At 42.6% G+C, this 21,356-nt stretch overlaps 1 protein-coding gene across 4 annotated transcripts in view; it reads right to left on the bottom strand.

Annotated features, from left to right (window-relative positions):
* LOC121005107 (zinc finger protein OZF-like) overlaps positions 1-20,982 on the bottom strand; it is a 46,688-nt gene extending 25,706 nt beyond the window's left edge. For all 4 annotated transcript variants that reach the window (XM_040437665.1, XM_040437666.1, XM_040437668.1 and 1 more), the window contains exons 1-3: positions 20,948-20,982; positions 12,094-12,234; positions 11,338-11,499 (exon numbers count right to left, since the gene is read on the bottom strand). In XM_040437665.1, coding sequence (XP_040293599.1) covers positions 11,338-11,499; positions 12,094-12,201 — 270 coding nt within the window. In that variant the 5' untranslated portion in view covers positions 12,202-12,234; positions 20,948-20,982. The remainder of the gene's footprint in view (positions 1-11,337; positions 11,500-12,093; positions 12,235-20,947) is intronic.
* Positions 20,983-21,356: the final 374 nt, after the last annotated feature.

Genomic DNA, 21,356 nt, shown 5'->3' with positions numbered 1-21,356 from the left:
CAAGGTTAAAAACACAATAAAAAAAAGCTCTAGGGCTGGTGGTGCATGATTGGCGGGTCAAGGAATAAAGTGCAAGTGCAAAGTGCGATCAGCAGAGGAGATTTAGTTCATCAACAGTGATATAATCACTAATTTAATCTATATAGAAGAAAGGAAAATGGTATATGCACCAACACTAATGTATATAATAGTGCAATATAAAAAAGGACTAGAGACCAGATAGAACTAGTACAAATCACCAGCAGACTATGATGTCTGCATGGAGAAAAATCAATGAAGACAATATTGCAATGTATACGGACCACAATCCAGACCTCAAACCAGGCACCACCAGTCCACTCCCAGTACCCAGTACCACCAGTACCCCGCTGCCTTAACAGTGGCCTCCACAGTCCTCTGCCCCCTCTGCTCCAGTCCACAGCGACCTGACAATTGAATTCCTTTTCTCATGGGGCATTATTGTCTTTAATTGACAGTATATAAAACCCCACAGAATTCGTATACATTGAAGGCCATGTGAGTTACATCAGCCTCTACAACAACGTTGGCTAAGCGTCGCAGTCAAACTCATATTAACTCACACATAAGCTCTCTTATGCCAAGAATGCCCTTCATTGCCTACACAGCAATCAATCGGGGATCATATTAATGACCTGTAGCAAAATAGAAGCTGAGCTGTGATTGGTTGCTTTATGCAACCTGATGAATATCCAGGCAAACTGCCACAACAGCCAGCAGACAATGGCTCCTGTAGTTTGGCGGTCGTCAGGTTACTAAGCGTATTTTTTGGCAAATAATTGGAAAGTGCGGAGTGAATATTACCACTCAAAACATAGTCTATGACGTTCCCCGAGTCACAGGAGGCGGCTGTGCAAAACTATGTGATTGTAAATGCGACGGTGCGGATTGGTTTAGCGGACACACATACACTCAGCTTTATATATTCGATAAAAGCTGCATGAACACAGCCGTCAGGATAACCTATTGGATGGTTTTCAACAAATACATACATTTAAACTGAAACTGAGACATATAAAGGGGTTTGTTGTGTTGTGGTGGTCCAAGCACTGAGACCCCCACCGATTGTTAAAACGATGAGACAGAAGCACTAACAGAGTGCTCTCTTTCCTAGCTGCATGAGACCGACTCGAGACAGGCTCATAGACTTTCTATTGAGCCTGCCTTCTGCAACGGGGAGAAAAAGCGCTCTGTGTGAGTGTCTCCTCACTTTAGAAATTGGTGGAGGTCTCAGCATTCCGATCCCTACTGATCAAAACCTTCGATGTGTTAGGCTACTTTCACACTAGCGTTCGCCTTACTATGACATATGAAACGTTTTTTGAATGTACAGGGACACTTTAAAGGCTTTGTGGCACCATTAAAAGTAAAGAGAATGTGTCATCAGAAATGACCTATTGTTTAATCAGGTTTTATGTTAAACATGTTTTTAAAGAATTTTTGGTAGTTATTTCTACTTTTCCATATCACATATTTTAATAAAAATTATATCCTAAAATCAAACAGTTTTCGTAATGTCCACAAAGCCTAATAAAAGGCGCCACTTCTTGGTCTGTAAAGATCAAGTTTCTGCAGTTATCTCCTCATCATTAAAGGCAGGATTAGAATGACATATCACCTATATATAGATAACAAAGTATCCACCATTCACAATATGTCATATCACAGCTTATCTACTTCCTCCTGACCTCTGCTCAGAAATCCTTCCCAGAGATGTCAGAGGTCCCCTCCTGTCCACTGTCTCTATGGCCCATGGTGGCTGCTGTAAAACCTAACCCTAAATACTGTTAACAGCAGCTCAGGCAAGATGGCTGCCTGTATAATGATGTTCAGAAAATAGAATAAAAACTCTGCAATCAGAAAATACCAACAGTAGAGAAAAAAGGATGTGTTACTATCTGTTTTTAACTGGCAGAAACCATTAGGGGTGACTCATTCCAAATATGAGTGTATGTCCCAATCTCGCCTCCACATCTCCAACAGTGATCGGGGATCTCTGGGTTTACTCTATGCAACAAAGCCGGGGTTATATACCAACGTGATGGCAATTTGTATTGAGTGGGCATTTCTCAATATGTAATTTGTTTGTGACGCATTAAATTGAGAGTTCAAATCTTTGCTCGTTTCTCCATATAAGTAAGGGGTTTTGTCGAATCCATTATTAATTTGTAACATTTGGAGATCAGGTGATCCCTGGAAGAGCGACTGCGGAGGAGAGACGAGACCACAGTCTCTTTATCTGTGGCAACATGATTGGGGTATATTTTATCTAATAAATCTGAAAGCTTTTGGTATTTGGCTTTGGGAATTGTAACTTGGCCATAAATGAGTTCTAATTTGTTTAGGGGTATGATTTTTCCGTTTTCGTAAATGGTTTTGAATGGCATCTCTCCTAATAGTTTGTTACTTTTAAATATTCTATGCCATATATGCCATGTGTTGGGGATGAGGCTAATGAGTGGCGTATCTGGGCTTGTAGTAGAAAGAAAGTTTAGTGTTTTATTTAGTGCATGCAATTTTTTAAGGGAATATTTGGTTATTGGGTTTTTGATCCTTCTAAGGTTTTGGTTGTAATTGGTTGTCTTCCATAACATAGAGAATAGGCTTATCTCCGAACAATCAGTTTCTATATCAACCCACAGTTTTTTGGCTGGGGAGACACCCCATTCTAGTAATCTTGAAACCAAGGCAGCCTTATAATATCCTTCTGTGTCCGGTAGCCCAACACCACCCTCCCTTTTACTCTTCGTCATAGTATAATATAACTGCCTTTTAATTGTTCCCTTTTGGAAAGAGATAAACAAAATTGTAAATGAGATCTTCCAAACCAAAACTACATTTTCATTACATCTGATTCTGTTTGATGTATGTCATGCTTCTATAAAGTCAGAGTTATGTATGCTTTTCCTCAATACGGCTAAGATATTAATACCAAGGAAGTGGCTGCAGAAAGAATCCCCAACACTGAAGGAATGGTTTCTGGAGGTCAAGAAAATACAAAGCTTTGAAAAAATTCCATGGACTTTGGCCCATAACACACAAAGATATGAGGACATTTGTGAAAAATGGACTACTTATTTGACCCCAGAAAAAGCAAATATGTTGTTAATGTGACCTGAGGTTTACTTGAGTGTTTGTTATATCTTATATGGTCTACCAAGAGGTCTGTACATAGACCAATTCCTAAACCGTCATCTTGACTGGTAACCCTTATTTATCTCTCACCCGTTCTTCCGTTAACCTTTCCTTTCCTCCGCCCCTCCCTCCCTTCCTTCTTTCCTCCCCTGTCCTTTCCATGTTTGTATTATTTTTTTTGTTTTTGTATTAAAGGGGTTGTCCGGGTTCAGAGCTGAACCCGGACATCCCTCCATTTTCACCCCGACAGCGCCCCTGACATGAAGCAGTTCATGCTCCGATGCTCTCCTTTGCCCTGCGCTAAATTGCGCAGGGCAAAGGCATTTTTAGGAGTTCCGGTGGGTGACGTACCGGGGCTCTCCATGGGGCTGACAGGAACCCCGGTGACGTCACCGGCACTGATGGGCGGGATTTAGCTCTGCCCTAGCCAGTAAAACGGCTAGGGCAGAGCTAAAGCCCGCCCCTCAGAGCCGGTGACGTCACCGAACACATTGTTTATTGAAAACAAAAAAGCCCGTGCCCTGCACGATTTAGCACAGGGCACAGGAGCGCATCGGAGCACGAGATGCTCCGATGCTAACCTCAGGGGGGCTGTCTGGGTGAAAATAAGGGTATGTCCGGGTTCAGCTCTGAACCCGGACAACCCCTTTAATGACTATTTTTGATATGGATATATATATAATTTTTCTTTATGTAAAGAAATGCTTAAATGTATTCATTTTGGAGTAATGTAACTCCATAATATATATCCTTGAAATACCTTTAAAAATTTACATATAGGTGACTCATTCCCTTTAATTTTGATATAATTCAGCATAATAAAACTTTTGTAATTTACTTTCTTTTACAAAAATGCTACAGTTGTAAAATATTCTCTTTACTTCATTCTAATGTTGCCCCCAATCTTTTATCTGTATAGTAATGCGCACATCCACCTACTGAGGTGGACGCACATGCTCAGTTCCATCCTTTAACTGCCACCAGCTGTATGTTCTATTAGAAGCTATTAGAAATGAGCGAATTTCATATTTTGAAATTCGTTCACTCTTTGTTTGGTGGTAAAAGCAGAATAGTGTTATGGATTCCGTTAGCACGGACCATAACGCAACTCTATGACGGAATGCATAACAGAATGCCTTTAGAGGCATTCAGTTATTCATTCCGTCATAATAGAAGTCAATGGGCTGAATTTTTCTTTTATCTATCCCATTTCCGTTATGCAGGGGGTCCTCTCCTGCATAACAGAAACGGGAAAGATGCGTTATGCAGGCCATAGACTTCTATTATGACGGAATTAGTAATGCATTCCATCATAGAATTGCGTTATGGTCCGTGGTAACTTTTACCACCAAACGAAGCATGAACGAATTTCACAACATGAAATTCGCTCATCTCTAAAAGCTATGACAGTTACATGAAGTGAGCTGCAGCAGAAAGGAACCACCCCTCCCTGAAATGGACACAATCAGCTCATTGCGTGGTGACATCACCGTGGAAAACAAAAAAATTATTTAAATTTGGTATTGCAGTAATTGTACTGAACCGCAAATAAGATCAACACAAAAGCTAAAAAACCCTGGCAGAATTGCAGTTATTTCCAATTTCACTCACAAAGAATTTCTTTCCATTTTTCAATAGAAGCCATGGTAAAATAAACAGTGCCATTCAAAAATAGAATAAAGAATGGAAAAATATAATTAGGCCGTGCCCTGAAAGTGTTAAAAAAGTTTTAGTGATAAATCTAGTGTGACACTAATTAGGGATCGACCGATTATCGGTTTTACCGATATTATCGGCCGATATTCAGGATTTTTAACGTTATCGGCATCTATTTTGCCGATATTCCGATAACGTATTAGGAACAAGGATCGCGCTGCTCTCAGCGCTCTCCGTGTTCCCTCAGCAGCACAGGGGAGAAGGAAGCAGTGTCTCCCTCCCCCTGTGCTGCTGCTGCCACCAATGAGAGGAGGGAGGAGAAGGGGAGGGGCTGTGGCCGCTGCCACCAATGAGAGGAGGGAGGCGAAGAGAAGGGGAGGGGCTGTGGCCGCTGCCACCAATGAGAGGAGGGAGGCGAAGAGAAGGGGAGGGGAGGGGCTGTGGCCACTGCGCCACCAATGAAGATAACTCTCTCTATGACAAGCAGCTGCGATCTGCGGTAGTTAACCCCTCAGGTGCAGCACCTGAGGTGTTAACTACCGCAGATCGCAGCTACTTGTCATAGAGGTCGGGAGCCGGCTATGTGATTCTGCAGCCAGCTCCCACCTCCTGTGTATGAATTAATGAGATATCTTCATTGGTGGCGCAGTGTGCCCCCCCCCCCCAAACCCCAGTATTAATCATTGGTGGCTCAGTGTGCCCCCCCCCACCCAAGCCCCCCAGTATTAATCATTGGTGGCAGTGGCCACAGGGTCCCCTCTCCCCTCCTCCTCACTGGCAGTTCTGATCGGAGCCCTAGCAGTGTAATGCTGGGGCTCCGATCTGTTACCATGGCAGCCAGGACGATATTGAAGCCCTGGCTGCCATGGTAACATCCCTGATGCTGTGTGCACAGAGCAGCAGGGACAGTGTGAGGTCCTATTCACCCTGATAGAGATCTATCAGGGTGAATAGGACAAGGGTTCTAGTCCCTAAGGGGGCTAATAGTTAGTAAAAAAAAAATAATAATAATTAAAAAACAAACACCAAAATATTAACCCCTTAAGGACGTAGGGCGTACCGGTACGCCCTATTTCCCGAGTCCTTAAGGACTCAGGGCGTACCGGTGTTGTGACAGGATGCCGGCTGAATGATTTCAGCCGGCATCCCGTTGCGATTAACCCCCGCGGCGCCGGAATATCTATTTAAAGTTAGGACGTACCGGTACGCCCTATTTCCCGAGTCCTCATTCAGCCGGCATCCTGTCACAACGCCAGGGGGGGTCATGTGACCCCCCCGTATCGCCGATCGCCGCGAACCGCAGGTCAATTCAGACCTGCGGTTTGCTGCGATTCCTGCAGTTTCTGATCCCCGCGGTCCCTGACCGCGGGGATCAGAAACTTTAAAATGCCCAAAATGACTATTTGCACCCCCCCCCCCTGCACCCCTGCATGATTTATTCGGGTGGGAGGTGCAGAGGGGGGGGGGGGGGCCGCAGGCAGATGTCAGCCGTTTAACCCTTTCCATACCGCGGTCCATACGGACCGCTGTATGGAAAAGGTTAACTGTCATCGGTCAGGGAGCTCCCTCCCTCTCCCATCGGGGGGCTGCTGTGCCTTTGCAGCCCACCGATGGAGAGGGAGAGAGCCCCCCGACAGCCCCCTGCCAGCCCCGTGCTCACCCTTCCCCGTCTGCGAAGTTGTGGCAGACGGGGAAGGTTCCCATGGCAACAGGACGCCTTCTCAGGCGTCCTGCTGTCCATGGTGCTGAACAGATCTATGCTAAAAGCATAGATCTGTTCGGTGTAAGTAAAATACAGTACAGAACCCTATATAGTGTACTGTACTGTATTATACAGACATCAGACCCACTGGATCTTCAAGAACCAAGTGGGTCTGGGTCAAAAAAATGCAAAAAAAAGTGAAAAAAGTTAATCACTGAATAAAAATAAAAAAAATAGAATACACTACACATATTAGCTATCGCCGCGTCCGTAACGACCTGATTTATAAAACGGTCATGTTACTTTCCCCGCACGGTGAACACCATAAAAATAAAAAAATAAAAACTATGAGAAAATTGAAATTTTGCCCACCTTACTTCCCAAAAAAGGTAATAAAAGTGATCAAAAAAGTCGCATGTATGCCAAAATAGTACCAATCAAACAGTCATCTCATCCCGCAAAAATCATACCCTACCCAAGATAATCGCCGAAAAACTGAAAAAACTATGGCTCTTAGACTATGGAAACACTAAAACATGATTTTTTTTTGTTTCAAAAATGAAATCATTGTGTAAAACTTACATAAATAAAAATAAAGTATGCATATTAGGTATCGCCGCGTCCGTATCGACCGGCTCTATAAAAATATCACATGACCTAACCCCTCAGGTGACCACCGTAAAAAAAAAAAAAAAAACGGTGTAAAAAAAGCCATTTTTTGTCATCTTGCGTCACAAAAAGTGTAATAGCAAGCGATCAAAAAGTCATATGCACCCCAAAATAGTGGCAATCAAACAGTCATCTCATCCCGCAAAAAATGAGACCCTACTTAGGATAATCGCCCAAAAACTGAAAAAACTATGGCTCTTAGACTATGGAGACACTAAAACATTTTTTTGGTTTTAAAAGTGAAGTCATTGTATAAAACTTACATAAATAAAAAAAATTGTATACATATTAGGTATCACCGCGTCCATGACAACCTGCTCTATAAAATTACCACATGATCTAACCTGTCAGATGAATGTTGTAAATAAAAAAATAAAAAAACGTGCCAAAAAAGCTATTTCTTGTTACCTTGCCGCACTAAAAGTGTAATATAGAGCAACCGAAAATCATATGTACCCTAAACTAGTACCAACAAAAGTGCCACCCTATCCCGTAGTTTCTAAAATGGGGTCACTTTTTTGGAGTTTCTACTCTAAGGGTGCATCAGGGGGGCTTCAAATGGGACATGGTGTCAAAAAAAAAAGTCCAGCAAAATCTGCCTTCCAAAAACCGTATGGCATTCCTTTCCTTCTGCGCCCTGACTTGTGCCCGTACAGCAGTTTACGACCACATATGGGGTGTTTCTGTAAACTACAGAATTAGGGCCATAAATAATGAGTTTTGTTTGGCTGTTAACCCTTGCTTTGTAACTGGAAAAAAAATATTAAAATGGAAAATCTGCCAAAAAAGTGAAATTTTGAAATTGTATATCTATTTTCCATAAAATCTTGTGCAACACCTAAAGGGTTAACAAAGTTTGTAAAATCAGTTTTGAATACCTGGAGGGGTGTAGTTTCTTAGATGGGGTCACTTTTATGGAGTTTCTACTCTAGGGGTGCATCGGGGGGGCTTCAAATGGGACATGGTGTCAAAAAACCAGTCCAGCAAAATCTGCCTTCCAAAAACCATACGGCGCACCTTTCACTCTACGCCCCGCTGTGTGGCCGTACAGTAGTTTACGGCCACATATGGGGTGTTTCTGTAAACGGCAGAGACAAGGCAATAAAGATACAGTCTTGTTTGGCTGTTAACCCTTGCTTTGTTAGTGGAAAAAAATGGTTAAAATGGAAAATTAGGCAAAAAAATGAAATTCTCAAATTTCATCCCCATTTGCCAATAACTCTTGTGCAACACCTAAAGGGTTAGCAAAGTTTGTAAAAATCAGTTTTGAATACCTTGAGGGGTGTAGTTTATAGAATGGGGTCATTTTTGGGCGGTTTCTATTATGTAAGCCTCGCAAAGTGACTTCAGACCTGTAGTGGTCCCTAAAAATTGGGTTTTTGTAAATTTCTGAAAAATTTCAAGATTTGCTTCTAAACTTCTAAGCCTTGTAACATCCCCAAAAAATAAAATATCATTCCCAAAATAATTCAAACATGAAGTAGACATATGGGGAATGTAAAGTCATCACAATTTTTGGGGGTATTACTATGTATTACAGGAGTAGAGAAACTGAAACTTTGAAATTTGCTAATTTTTCCAAATTTTGGGTAAATTAGGTATTTTTTTTATGCAAAAAAATTTAGTTTTTTTTACTTCATTTTACCAGTGTCATGAAGTACAATATGTGACGAAAAAACTATCTCAGAATGGCCTGGATAAGTCAAAGTGTTTTAAAGTTATGAGCACTTAAAGGAAACCTGTCACCTGGATTTAGTGTATAGAGCTGGGGACATGGGCTGCTAGATGGCCGCTAGCACATCTGCAATACCCAGTCCCCACAGCTCTCTGCGCTTTTATTGTGTTAAAAAACCTTTTTGATCAATATGCAAATGACCTGATATGAGTCCTGTATCCGGAGATGAGTCAAGCAGAAAGGAGCCCAGCACCGCCCGGCGTCCTCCGAATCTCCTCCTTGCTGGCTGACGTCACAGAGCTGGAGCGCCGAAATCTCGCGATGCGCGAGCTAGCGCATGCGCAGTGACGGCATCATGTTCATTCCCTGTGCTGGCATCAGCACAGGGAACGAACTACGCATGCGCTAGCTCGCGCATCGCGAGATTTCGGCGCTCCAGCTCTGTGACGTCAGCCAGCAAGGAGGAGATTCGGAGGACGCGGGGCGGTGCTGGGCTCCTTTCCGCTTGACTCATCTCCGGATACAGGACTCACCCCCCACTAAGAGGCTCTGCAAGTGTACACAACCAGACCTGCTCACATTCTTGGATAGGTTGCTGGTGGACATTTTAAATAATTCCTGGAGAAGCCCTTTAAACTCAAAAGGTTGCAAAAACGACACCATGTAATGAAATAAAGTATGCTTCTCTCATGGACATGACTGCGCGTTTTTTACAGACAGCACACTGACCTATTTATTCCTATAGGGCCAAGCACACGTCCATATTTTATGCGGATCAGTGCAAGTCCTATTCTCGTCCATATTTGCGGATTAGAAAGGCCTTTTCTATTGATAGCAGTGCGAAAAATATGGAAGGCATACATGTCTCTGTATTTTTCAGATCAGCTCTTTGCAGTCCCACAATAACGGCAACGGTGTGTAAATGAGGCTTCACATTGCTAGCATCATAACCCAGATAGTGTTCAGTGAGCATGCTCGGCCGAACTGCTGGTCGGCTCGAGCATCGTTATGCTCAGCACATTGCAGTGCTCGGCCGAATACTGCGGGTGCCGGAGTACAATTTAAGGCTACATGCACACGACCGTATGTGTTTTTCAGTCCGCAAAATGGGGATCTGCAAAAAAAAAAAATGGATGACATCCGTATGCCATCAGTTTTTTGTTTTTTTTTGCGGATCCATTGTAACAATGCCTAAAACTGACAGGAATAGGACATGTTCTATTTTTTTTGCGGGACTACGGAATGGACATACTGATGCGGACAGCACACGTGGGTCCGCATCCTATCCGCAAAAAAAAACGGAACGGCCACGGAAACAAAATAGGTTTGTGTGCATGTAGCCTAATACAATGAAAGTCAAATGGGAGACCTGAGCATCAAACCAGGCACCCCCTGCTCTGAAGAAGAGATGGTGTCTGGTTCACAAAAAAAGGTTAGAAATTATGGAAACCCCATCAAAATGGTTTGGAAACAGCATTAAGAGGATAGCTGTAGCTATAGGTAGAATGTTATATGTTGCTAGAAAGTTAATCGCCCTACATTGGATACAGACAGCGCCGCCAACCCTAGGCGAATTCTTAAGTGCGGTTGACACGATGTTGAGTTATGAGCGGATGGTGTACCAGAAGCGTGGATGCCCAGCGAAATTTGAAAAATTATGGGATCCATGGCTGTCGTTTCGACGTCTGAATAGAAATGTTTAACAATGTGCCTTTGTATTTTGCAGGTTAGGGTGGGGTGGGAGGATTGGATTGAAACTTGATTATTACACATAGTTTGGTGTCCTTTTTGTTATTAGCCTTATGGACAATATGTCTCTATGTCATCCTTGTACGTAATGTGTTAAAATGTGTATTTACACTGTAAAATGTTCAATAAAAAATGATCTGATTTAAAAAAAAGAGGATAGCTGGATGCATCTTGGACTCCTATTATTTATGACATACAATAGACAACCACACAAAGGCTATATGCCAAATGCCAGGTATGTGGAAGCCAACAATCTATCCATGAGACAGATGACAGTCAGCATACCTTACAATGGCAGCCTTGTGCACTATGAGACATTCTAAACCAGCTCTCACCTGACTGAGAGCCAGTAAGCCGCAAAGTTGCTTCACGTCTGTTAGATAGCTTGGGTGGACCTGCACACCTAGATCAATATCATTAGGGTGACAAAAAGTTTTCTGATTGTCCTAACATAATATTCAATAAAATTTCTATACAGTTTTGTCATGTAAAAACTCATTTGCATAAACATGGGCTTAAGGGAAAGACATGCAAATGAGCAGAATCTGCCTTGTTTTTCAGCTGAAAAATCATTTAAAATTCAGATCCTGCTATTAGAGAAACTCAGCTCTGTACATAAAAAAGGGCTACTTCTTTTTAATACACAACTTCAAAAAGATTTTTAGCTCAAAATGAGTACAATGCAATAATAAAAAGGTGTACATAGCCTTTAAGTGTTAGTATATTACTTCACCTCTCCAGTCAGCAGCTCAATGATCTTATTGGTGACTTCTAGGATCTTCTCATCACTGTTTCTTTCATTTATCAGTGAGTCGGGTGGAGGGTCGGTGATGGGACTCTGAGTCCAGCTCCATCTTTCTGACTGAACAAATGTCTTCTTCACTACTGTGTAATTCTGTACATGAAGAGAGATGATAAGAAATATACCTATATACATTACCTCACTTGTACAGTCAACTCCCTATGTTATACAGATGTGTTCCGGGAAGTAAAATGTTTTTCAAATGGGGCCAGAAGGAGCTCAAAGTATTCACCTCACCTATTCCCACTGGTCTGGCCCCCGCTGATCTCCACTTCCTGCTTGACACACAGGAAACAGCTTGGAATGCCTACTCAACCAATCACTGGATGAAGGTGGTCACCTTTCTGGCCCTTTTTTAAAAATACTTTTCTCCCTGGAAAACCACTTTAAGGGTCCATTCACACGTCCGCAAAATGGGTCATCATCCATTCTGCAATTTTGCGGAACAGGTGCGGACCCATTCATTTTCAATAGGGGTGGAATGTGCTGTCCGCATTTGCAGATCCGCAAACAAAATAAAACATGTCCTATTCTTGTCTGGACAAGAAAAGGTATTTTCTATGAGAATGCCGGCAATGTGCGGTCCGCAAAATGCAGAACGCACATTGCTAGTGTCCGTGTTTTGCGAATCCGCAAAACACATACGGACGCGTGAATGGACCCTAATGGAGATTAGTAATCTCTCACCTCTCCAGTCAGCAGGTAGATGATCTCCAGGGTAAGTTGTAATATTTTCTTGGCCATCTCCTTTCTGTCCTTACCCATCCTTGGTGGGTCAGTCAGGAAAAGGACCATTGTCTTGTGTGGGGGACGTCACTGTGGAGGATTCTTAAGAGAAGCGGAAACACATTATATATGAATTATAGCATCTCATTCATAGTTACATATATTGTCTGACCAAGGACAACATCTGCATTGTGTTTTTGTGGGTTTCCTACGGGTACTTGGGTTTCCCCTTGCACTCCAAAGACATACTGATAGGGAACTTAGATTGTGAGCCCCATAGGGGGCATCAAGCAATGATGATGTCTGTAAAGCGCTGCAGAATATGTCAGCACTATATGAGTCAGTAAACTTAAATAAATATATACACTACTTAGAAAAAAGACTTGAGGCGCTATACACAGGGGAAGCTGATAAAGGATTTGGAGCACTGCTTTGGTAACTCCTACCTTCATGCTTTGAAGAAAAACTTCATTCGGTGGTATGAGTATAATAGCATTATATTCCCCTTTTCTGTGTACGGTTTCTGGAGGCACCGGAAACATTTAGAGAGGACCTGTCACCAGGCATTTTGCAGGCAGTATGTATAGAGCAGATGAATGTATAGTTTCTGGAAAAAGATTCTCATTTTATATATTTAAATCTCTGCTCCTTCTGAGCTCAGTACGGCACATTCCGTTATTATAGAATTCTATGTGTGAACAGATAGCTGTAAATCACTAGTGAGATGCCCCCGTGTACAAATGAAGTCAGAAAGAGCAGAGGTTTAACACTTTTAGCCCCGGAGGGTTTTTCGTTTTTCACTAAATGCCTTTCCGGGGCACTAACTTTTTTATTTTTCCATTCACATAGCAGTTAGTGCAACTTGTCCCACAAAAACAAGCCCTCTTTCTAATTCCACCATTTAATATTGCATATGATGTAGTGGGGAGCTGGAAAAACATTCTAAATGGGATGACAATGGGGGAAAAAAGCAAATCCGCAACAGTTTTATGGGTTTTTGTTTTTAGGGCGTTCCCTATACAGTAAAAGTGACTTGTTTCCTTTAGGGCTGTTTCACACCAGCGAGTCCATTGCGGGAATCACGCTCCGTGATTGAGTGTGATCCTCCACTCTGGACTTGCAGGAGCGCACGGCATTATCATGATTTAATGCTATGTGCCTCTGCTTGACCTTATTTCTACAGAAACATACTGACAGCTTTATGTCACTATGATTCTGTGGAAAAAAGGCCATGCAGAGACACATAGCATTATAAATCATGATAATGCCGTGCGCTCCTGCAAGTCCAGAGCAGAGGATCACACTCACACACGGAGCGTGATTCCCGCAATGGACTCGCTTGTGTGAAACAGCCCTTATTCTCCAGGTCAGTATGATTACGGAGATACCACATATGTCTAATTTTTTTTTGCATTTTAATACTGAAAAAAAAAAAGGTTTTTTTTTTTTTTTCCATTGCCATGTTCTGATCCCTATAACTTTTTGTGGCTGTGTATCGAGCTGTCCGAGAGCTCCACTTTTGAGGGGCGATCTCTACTTTTCATTGATACCATTTTGGTGTGTGTGAGACTTTTTGATCCCTTTACTTATTTTTTGGGAGTTGAAGTGACCAAAAAAAAGTGACAAAAAATCTGCCATTTTGACTTTTTTTGATTTTGCCCTTTGCCGTATGGGAAGAATATTTTTATATTTTAACCCGTAGGATACCAGTACCATGCATGTAAGGCACTGGTATCAGGGTCACAAATCCCAGCGCCGTACAGCAACGGTGCTCTGATCAGGTGGGTGAAGGAGCTGCGCCCGTCCGATCAGCTGCAGGGGTCCGGCAGTCACTGATAGCCGGACCCCTGCTGTATGCGCTGGCATCAGTGAAAACACGGCACGTGAGGTATCCTGCCGGGTGCAGGGGGGCCATCGGGTCCCCACGCTGCTGTGACGGGGACCCGATGGCAGGGAAGGCAGCACAATGCCTTCCTTAGGCATTGTGGCTGCCTTCCGTGACAGCCTGTGAGATCTAGCCCCCTGGATCTCACAGGCAGGAATCTGTAAGTGTATAACAGTGTGTAATACACTTACAGCCAATGCATTACAATACAGAAGTATTGTGATGCATTGTAAAGGGGATCAGACCCCCAAAAGTTAAAGTTCCAGAGTGGGACAAAAAATAAAGTGAAAAAAGAAGTTAAAAAAATAGCTTACATTTATTTTTTGTTTTAAGTAAAAAAAAAAATGGGTCCTTTTCACAAAATAAAGTAAAAATAAATAAATTTAAAAAAATTGTAAAAAAATAGGGGGAAAAAATAAATTTGACATATTAGGTGTTAGGGATCGACCGATATTGATTTTTTAGGGCCGATACCGATAATTTGTGAACTTTCAGGCCGATAGCCGATAATTTATACCGATATTCTGGGAATTTTCATTTTTGAGAAAAAAAAAAATTCCTACACAAATCTGCTGAAAATTAATATGTTTATTGTTAATGTGTATTTTTTTTGTTTATTGTTAATGTGTATTTTTTTTGATAAATCTTTTTCATTTATACTTAATATTTTTGTGTTTTTTTTTTTACTAACTTTTAACCCCCTTAGGGACTAGAACCTTTGTCCTATTCACCCTGATAGATCTCTATCAGGGTGAATAGGATCTCACACTGTCCCTGCTGCTCTGTGCATAGTGCACACAGCAGCATGGATCTGAACATGGCAGCCAGGGCTTCAATAGCGTCCTGGCTGCCATGGTAACCGATCGGAGCCCTAGGCTTACACAGCTGGGGCTCCGATCGGAGGAGCAGGGAAGAGGGGACCCTGTGGCCACTGCCACCAATGATTACTACTGGGTGGGGGGGGGGGGGGGCGCACTGCGCCACCAATGTTTTCACTATTGGCCGGGATTGGGATGGGGGGCGCACTGCGCCACCAATGATTAATACCGGGGGGCTTGGGGGGGCGCACTGCGCCACCAATGAAGATAAGTCTATCGATCATTCATATACAGGAGGCGGGAGCTGGCTGCAGAATGACATAGCCGGCTCCCGACCTCTATCAGCGGTAGCTGCGATCCGCGGCACCTGAGGAGTTAACTACCGCGGACCGCAGCTATTGCTCATAGAGGTCGGGAGCCGGCTATGTGATTCTGCAGCCAGCTCCCGCCTCCTGTATATATGAATGAATGAAAGGCTTATCTTCATTGGTGGCGCAGCGGCCACAGCCCCTCCCCTCCTCTTATGTTCTATCCCCTCATTGGCGGCAGCGGCAGCAGCTGCACAGGAGGAGGAGACACTGCTTCCTTCTCCCCTGTGCTGCGGAGGGAACACAGAACGCGCTGTCAGCAGCGCGTTCTGTGTTCCCCATACGTTATCGGTATATCGGCAAAATTGATGCCGATACCGATAACGTTCAAAATCCTCAATATCGGCCGATAATATCGGCCAAACCGATAATCGGTCGATCCCTATTAGGTGTTGCCGCGTCCGTATCCACCGGCTCTATAAAAATATCACACAATCCACCCCGCCAGGTGAATGCCATAAAAAATTAATAAAAACAGTGTCAAAAAAGCCATTACCTTGCCTCACAAAAAGTGTAATATCAAGCGATCAAAAAGGCGTATTTAGCCCAAAATGGTACCAATCAAACACAGTCATCTCATCCTGCAAAAAATTAGCCCCTACCTAAGACAATCGCCCAAAAAATAAAAAATAGGGCTCTATTTTATTTTGTTCAACAATGCTTTCACTGTGTAAAAAATAACAAAAAAAAAGACATATTAGGTATCGCCGCATCCGTAACAACCTGCTCTATAACAATATCCCACTATATGCCCCCCTCAGATGAATGCTGTAAAAAAAAAAAAAAAAATGCCAAAACAGTCTTTTTTCACCTTGCCTTGCCTTAAAAAAGTTTAATACCAAGCGATCAAAAAGTTTTATGTACCCCAATATGGTACCAATCAAACAGTCGCCTCATCCCACAAAAAATTAATCCCCACATAAGACAATCACTTAAAAAATAAAAACCAATGGAACCAATCCACCAAAATCTGCACTGCAAAAGCCTTATCGCGCTCCTTCTGTTCTGAATCCTGCCATGTGCCCCCACAGCAGTTTACCACTACATATGGGGTGTTGCCGTATTTAGGAGAAAATGGGTAACAAATTATGGGGTGCTTTCTCTCCGGTCACCCCTTGTGAAAATGAAAAAAAATTTGGGGCTAAAGCAACACATTATTGGAAGAAACAAAACTTTTCTTTTTCACAGACAAGCAGGGTGGATAAAAATCTATGATTTTTAAAAAAAGAAAAAAAAAATCGGATTTTTTTTATTTAAAATCAGATTTTTTTTAATATAAAATGCTTTTTGAGGAAAATAGATTACTATCCAAAGGTTATTCCATCATGAAATAAAGATTAGTTTTTTAATCATGTAGAATAAGGCTGTATATGTTAAATTTTTTTGGTAAATAAATTCCATTAATCCATTCACAATCAGTGATGGCCAGTTCGCATGCGGGCTGCCTTACCTGTGCCTGTGCGCGAGCCGGTCTGAAATCAAATGCGGTCACCGGGAGCAGGCAGTTCCGAGAACAGCCACCGAGGGCCTTCATTGGGCTGTTCTCGGAACTGCCTGCTCCCAGTGACCGCATTTGATTTCAGACCGGCTCGTGCACAGGCACAGGTAAGGGCTTACCTGTGCATCGCCGGACTTGTGAAAAAGGATGGCAGCCCGCATGTGTTCGCGGGCGAACAATGCAAACTGGCCATCACTGTTCACAATGTCATGCTCTTCCAGAGGTTTTTGTAAGATTATTGGGCAGTTTCTCTGCCTACAAGATATTATCACAGATGCTTGGTTTACTTTTGCAGTTCTCAAAACTGAATTTGACTCAGCAGAGATCACATGCCTCTTCTTCACAGCAAAAATTTTATAACATGAACAAAGTTGAGAAAAAGAACTTAATCCTAACTTCTACAAACCTATGAATACAGAATCAACCTAATCAAACTAATATGAAAAGTTGTTATTCTAAAAATCTTCATCTACTTGCATATTATAAGTTATACCAGCAAGAATTAGTCTTTATGTAGAAAACTACGATTTAAATCAAGCCTTACTGACTAGTGATTTAAATCGTGATTTAAATCAAATCCACCCTGCGAGACAAGTGTTTCCAACTTCTGCAAAAGGCTTAGGGGGTCAAAGTGGTCAGTTCCCCCTTTAATATATTCTTTGAAGGGTGTAGTTTGCAAAATGGGGGCACTTTTTGAGGGTTTCCACTGTAGGGTTACGTCTGGGTCTCTTCAAATACTGAATGGTGCCTAAAAACCATTTTAGCAAAATCTGCCTCCAAAATCCATATGGCACTCCTTTCCTTCTGACCACTGCCACGTGCCCATAGAGCAGTTTACCGCCACATATGGGGTATTTCTGTAAACTGCAAAATCTGAGTAATGTATATTGAGGTTTATTTTGCTGTTAACCCTTGCTGTGTTGAAAAAAAAAAAAAAAAATCAATTAACATAAAAAATCTACCAAAAAAGTTAAATTTTAAAATTTCACCTCCATTTTCCTTTAAAGACGACCTTTCACTGATCCTGACATTGTGAACTAAGTATACAGACATGGAGAGCGGCGCCCGGGGATCTCACTGCACTTACTATTATCCCTGGGCGCCGCTCCGTTCTCCCGCTATGCCCTCCGGTATCTTCGGTCACTAAGTTATGGTAGGCGGAGATTTCGGTCACTAAGTTATGGTAGGCGGAGTCTGCCCTTGTTCTGCTGTATTGCTGGCCAATCGCAGAGCAGAGCTCACAGCCTGGGAGGTTGTTTCCTCCCAGGCTGTGAGCTCTGCGCTGCGATTGGCCAGCGCTACAGCAGAACAAGGGCAGACTCCGCCTACCATAACTTAGTGACTGAAGATACCGGAGGGCATAGCGGGAGAACGGAGCGGCGCCCAGGGATAATAGTAAGTGCAGTGAGATCCCCGGGCGCCGCTCTCCATGCCTGTATACTTAGTTCACAATGTCAGGATCAGTGAAAGGTCCTCTTTAATTCTTGTGGAACACCTCAAGGACTAACAAAGTTTGAGGGGTGTAGTTTCTAAAATGGGGTCATTTATGGGTGGTTTCCATTAAGTAAGCCCCTCAAAACCACTTTATAACTGAATTGGTGCTTAAAAAAATGGTTTGGGAAATTTTGTTGAAAATTTGAAAAATGGCTTCTAAACTTCTAACGTCCTAAATAAATAAAATTACATACAATTACGCCGACATAAAGCAGACATATGGGAAATGGGGTATTACTATCTGTCTTAGGCTACATGCACACGAACGTTGTTTGTTTCCGTGTCCGTTCCTTTTTTTACGGATAGGATGCGGACCCATTCATTTCAATGGGTCTGCAAAAAATGCGGACAGCACACTGTGTGCTGTCCACATCAGTATGTCTGTTCCGTAGCCCCGCAAAAAAAATATATATATAGAAAATGTCCTATTCTTGTCCGTTTTAGGCATTGTTACAATGGACCGCAAAACACATAGCCCGAGTCGCAAAACACATGTAGCCCGAGTCGAAAAATTAAAATTTTGAAAATTGCTAATTTTTCTAAATTTTTGGTAAAATTTGGATTATTGTGAACTATATAGACTCAAATTTACCACTGTCACGAAGTACAATGTGTCATGAGAAAACAATCTCAGAATGGCTTGGATAAGTAAAAGCGTTCCAAAGTTATTATCACATAAAGTGACGTCAGATTTGCAAAAAGTGGCCTGGGATTTAAGGTGAAAAGTGGCCCAGTAGTGAAGGGGTTAATAGCATGGATATTTTCTCACACGCCGATGCCCAAGATGTGTATTTTTTTTTTTTATTGTTTACATATTTTTATTTCCATTTTGGGGAAAGGGGGGGGATTAGAATTTTTACATATACAGTACAGACCAAAAGTTTGGACACACCTTCTCATTCAAAGAGTTTTCTTTATTTTCATGACTATGAAGGCAACAAAACTAGGAATTAACACATGTGGAATTATATACATAACAAACAAGTGTGAAACAACTGAAAATATGTCATATTCTAGGTTATTCAAAGTAGCCATCGTTTGCTTTGATTACTGCTTTGCACACTCTTGGCATTCTCTTGATGAGCTTCAAGAGGTAGTCCCCTGAAATGGTCTTCCAACAGTCTTGAAGGAGTTCCCAGAGATGCTTAGCACTTGTTGGCCCTTTTGCCTTCACTCTGCGGTCCAGCTCACCCCAAACCATCTCGATTGGGTTCAGGTCTGGTGACTGTGGAGGCCAGGTCATCTGGCGCAGCACCCCATCACTCTCCTTCATGGTCAAATAGCCCTTACTTTCAAAGTTTTCCCAATTTTTCGGCTGACTGACTGACCTTCATTTCTTAAAGTAATGATGGCCACTCGTTTTTCTTTACTTAGCTGCTTTTTTCTTGCCATAATACAAATTCTAACAGTCTATTCAGTAGGACTATCAGCTGTGTATCCACCTGACTTCTCCTCAATGCAACTGATGGTCCCAACCCCATTTATAAGGCAAGAAATCCCACTTATTAAACCTGACAGGGCACACCTGTGAAGTGAAAACCATTTCAGGGGACTACCTCTTGAAGCTCATCAAGAGAATGCCAAGAGTGTGCAAAGCAGTAATCAAAGCAAAAGGTGGCTACTTTGAAGGACCTAGAATATGACATATTTTCAGTTGTTTCACACTTGTTTGTTTATGTATATAATTCCACATGTGTTAATTCATAGTTTTGATGCCTTCAGTGTGAATCTACAATTTTCATAGTCATGAAAATAAAGAAAACTCTTTGAATGAGAAGGTGTGTCCAAACTTTTGGTCTGTACTGTATATATATTTTTTTTACTTTTTTTTATAGTTCCTATAGGAAACTATAACAAGCAATCATCAGAAAGCTTCTCTAATACACGCCAATGCATTAGCATTTCAGTGTATGAGAATTATACTGTGTTCCTATGGAGCCTTGCCACAGGCAGCGGCTCCATAGGAACCAATGTGCGGCAGCTTCAGTTCATTGTAGAAGACCAAAGCTGCCGTACAATGCGAGAATTGGGGGAGCCGAAGCACATCCAGAATGCAGGTTTTAGCGTGTCACGTTTGACCATGGCACCTGAAGGGCTAAAGGTCTGCAACCAGCATGACCACCTGTCGTGGACATTTGCCGGGGGCTTCTGCTGTATGAAAAATCAGGCACCTGGTAACTATGGAGCTCGCCATCTTTATAGTCCCGGCCAGCACTGTAAATGCACGGCGCTGGTCGTGAAAGGGTTAGTTGTATAAATTATACGTTTCACTGAATCTTTTCTCAGAAAACTATAGATCCGTCTGCTCAGCTCTTCCTGCTCTATAAGATGCTGTCCGCAGACTGCACTGCATTGCGGGGAGAGGCTTTATGATTTGACCAGCTGGAGCAGTGAGAAACCCAGGCTTACTGGGCAGTACAGTTGCCATGACAATAAAACCAAGCCCAAAAAGAACGACAAAGTATACCCTCCAGGTGGTGCAACAGCAAATATCACACTCCTGCAGCCAGACTACACTGGACACACACAGTGTATGGGGCAGCAGAACACGATCCCACAAGCAGTGCAGTACAGATGACAGTGTACACTGAGAAACACAACCAAGCTGCTGCTACAGCAGGGGGTGCCGGACAAAGCCTGCTCAACCCCCTCCATTACTGCTGCACCCGATACTATACAACGCAGCAACAGAAAGGATATTCTGGAGGATTTACAGGGAAAACCTGGACCCAGCCTCACACTGGACACTTACTGAGCAGCCACCGCCTGACCCCGGAAGTTATCCCATCCCACGGAATGACTTCCGGTCTGTAGTCCTGACTTCTGAGCGATGCGTCGCACTCTTCCATGTTTGCATCTGATTGGTTGTCCCGCTGTACGGGGGTAATATGGCTGAGCAGACCTAGTGACAGGCAGGGGGCGCTCTGTAGTATCCAGTGCAGGCAGACATACTGAAGAGGATGAACTCTCCCTCAAAGTAGAGGGAAAGGGGGAGTTAGGACTATTCTGTCACATGAAGTCTCCCAGTCCTCACATGCAATATTATAGAAACACACGAATAATTATTTATGCAGTCCTCACATGTGTAATATTATACGTAGTCCTCGTGTAATATTATATGTAGTCCTCGTGTAATATTATATGTAGTCTTCCAGTCCTCA

Source organism: Bufo bufo, chromosome 6 (assembly GCF_905171765.1).
Source record: "Bufo bufo chromosome 6, aBufBuf1.1, whole genome shotgun sequence".
Taxonomy (NCBI): domain Eukaryota; kingdom Metazoa; phylum Chordata; class Amphibia; order Anura; family Bufonidae; genus Bufo; species Bufo bufo.
The sequence above is the reverse complement of the archived record's forward strand: the minus strand, read 5'-3'. Positions and strand labels throughout refer to the sequence as shown.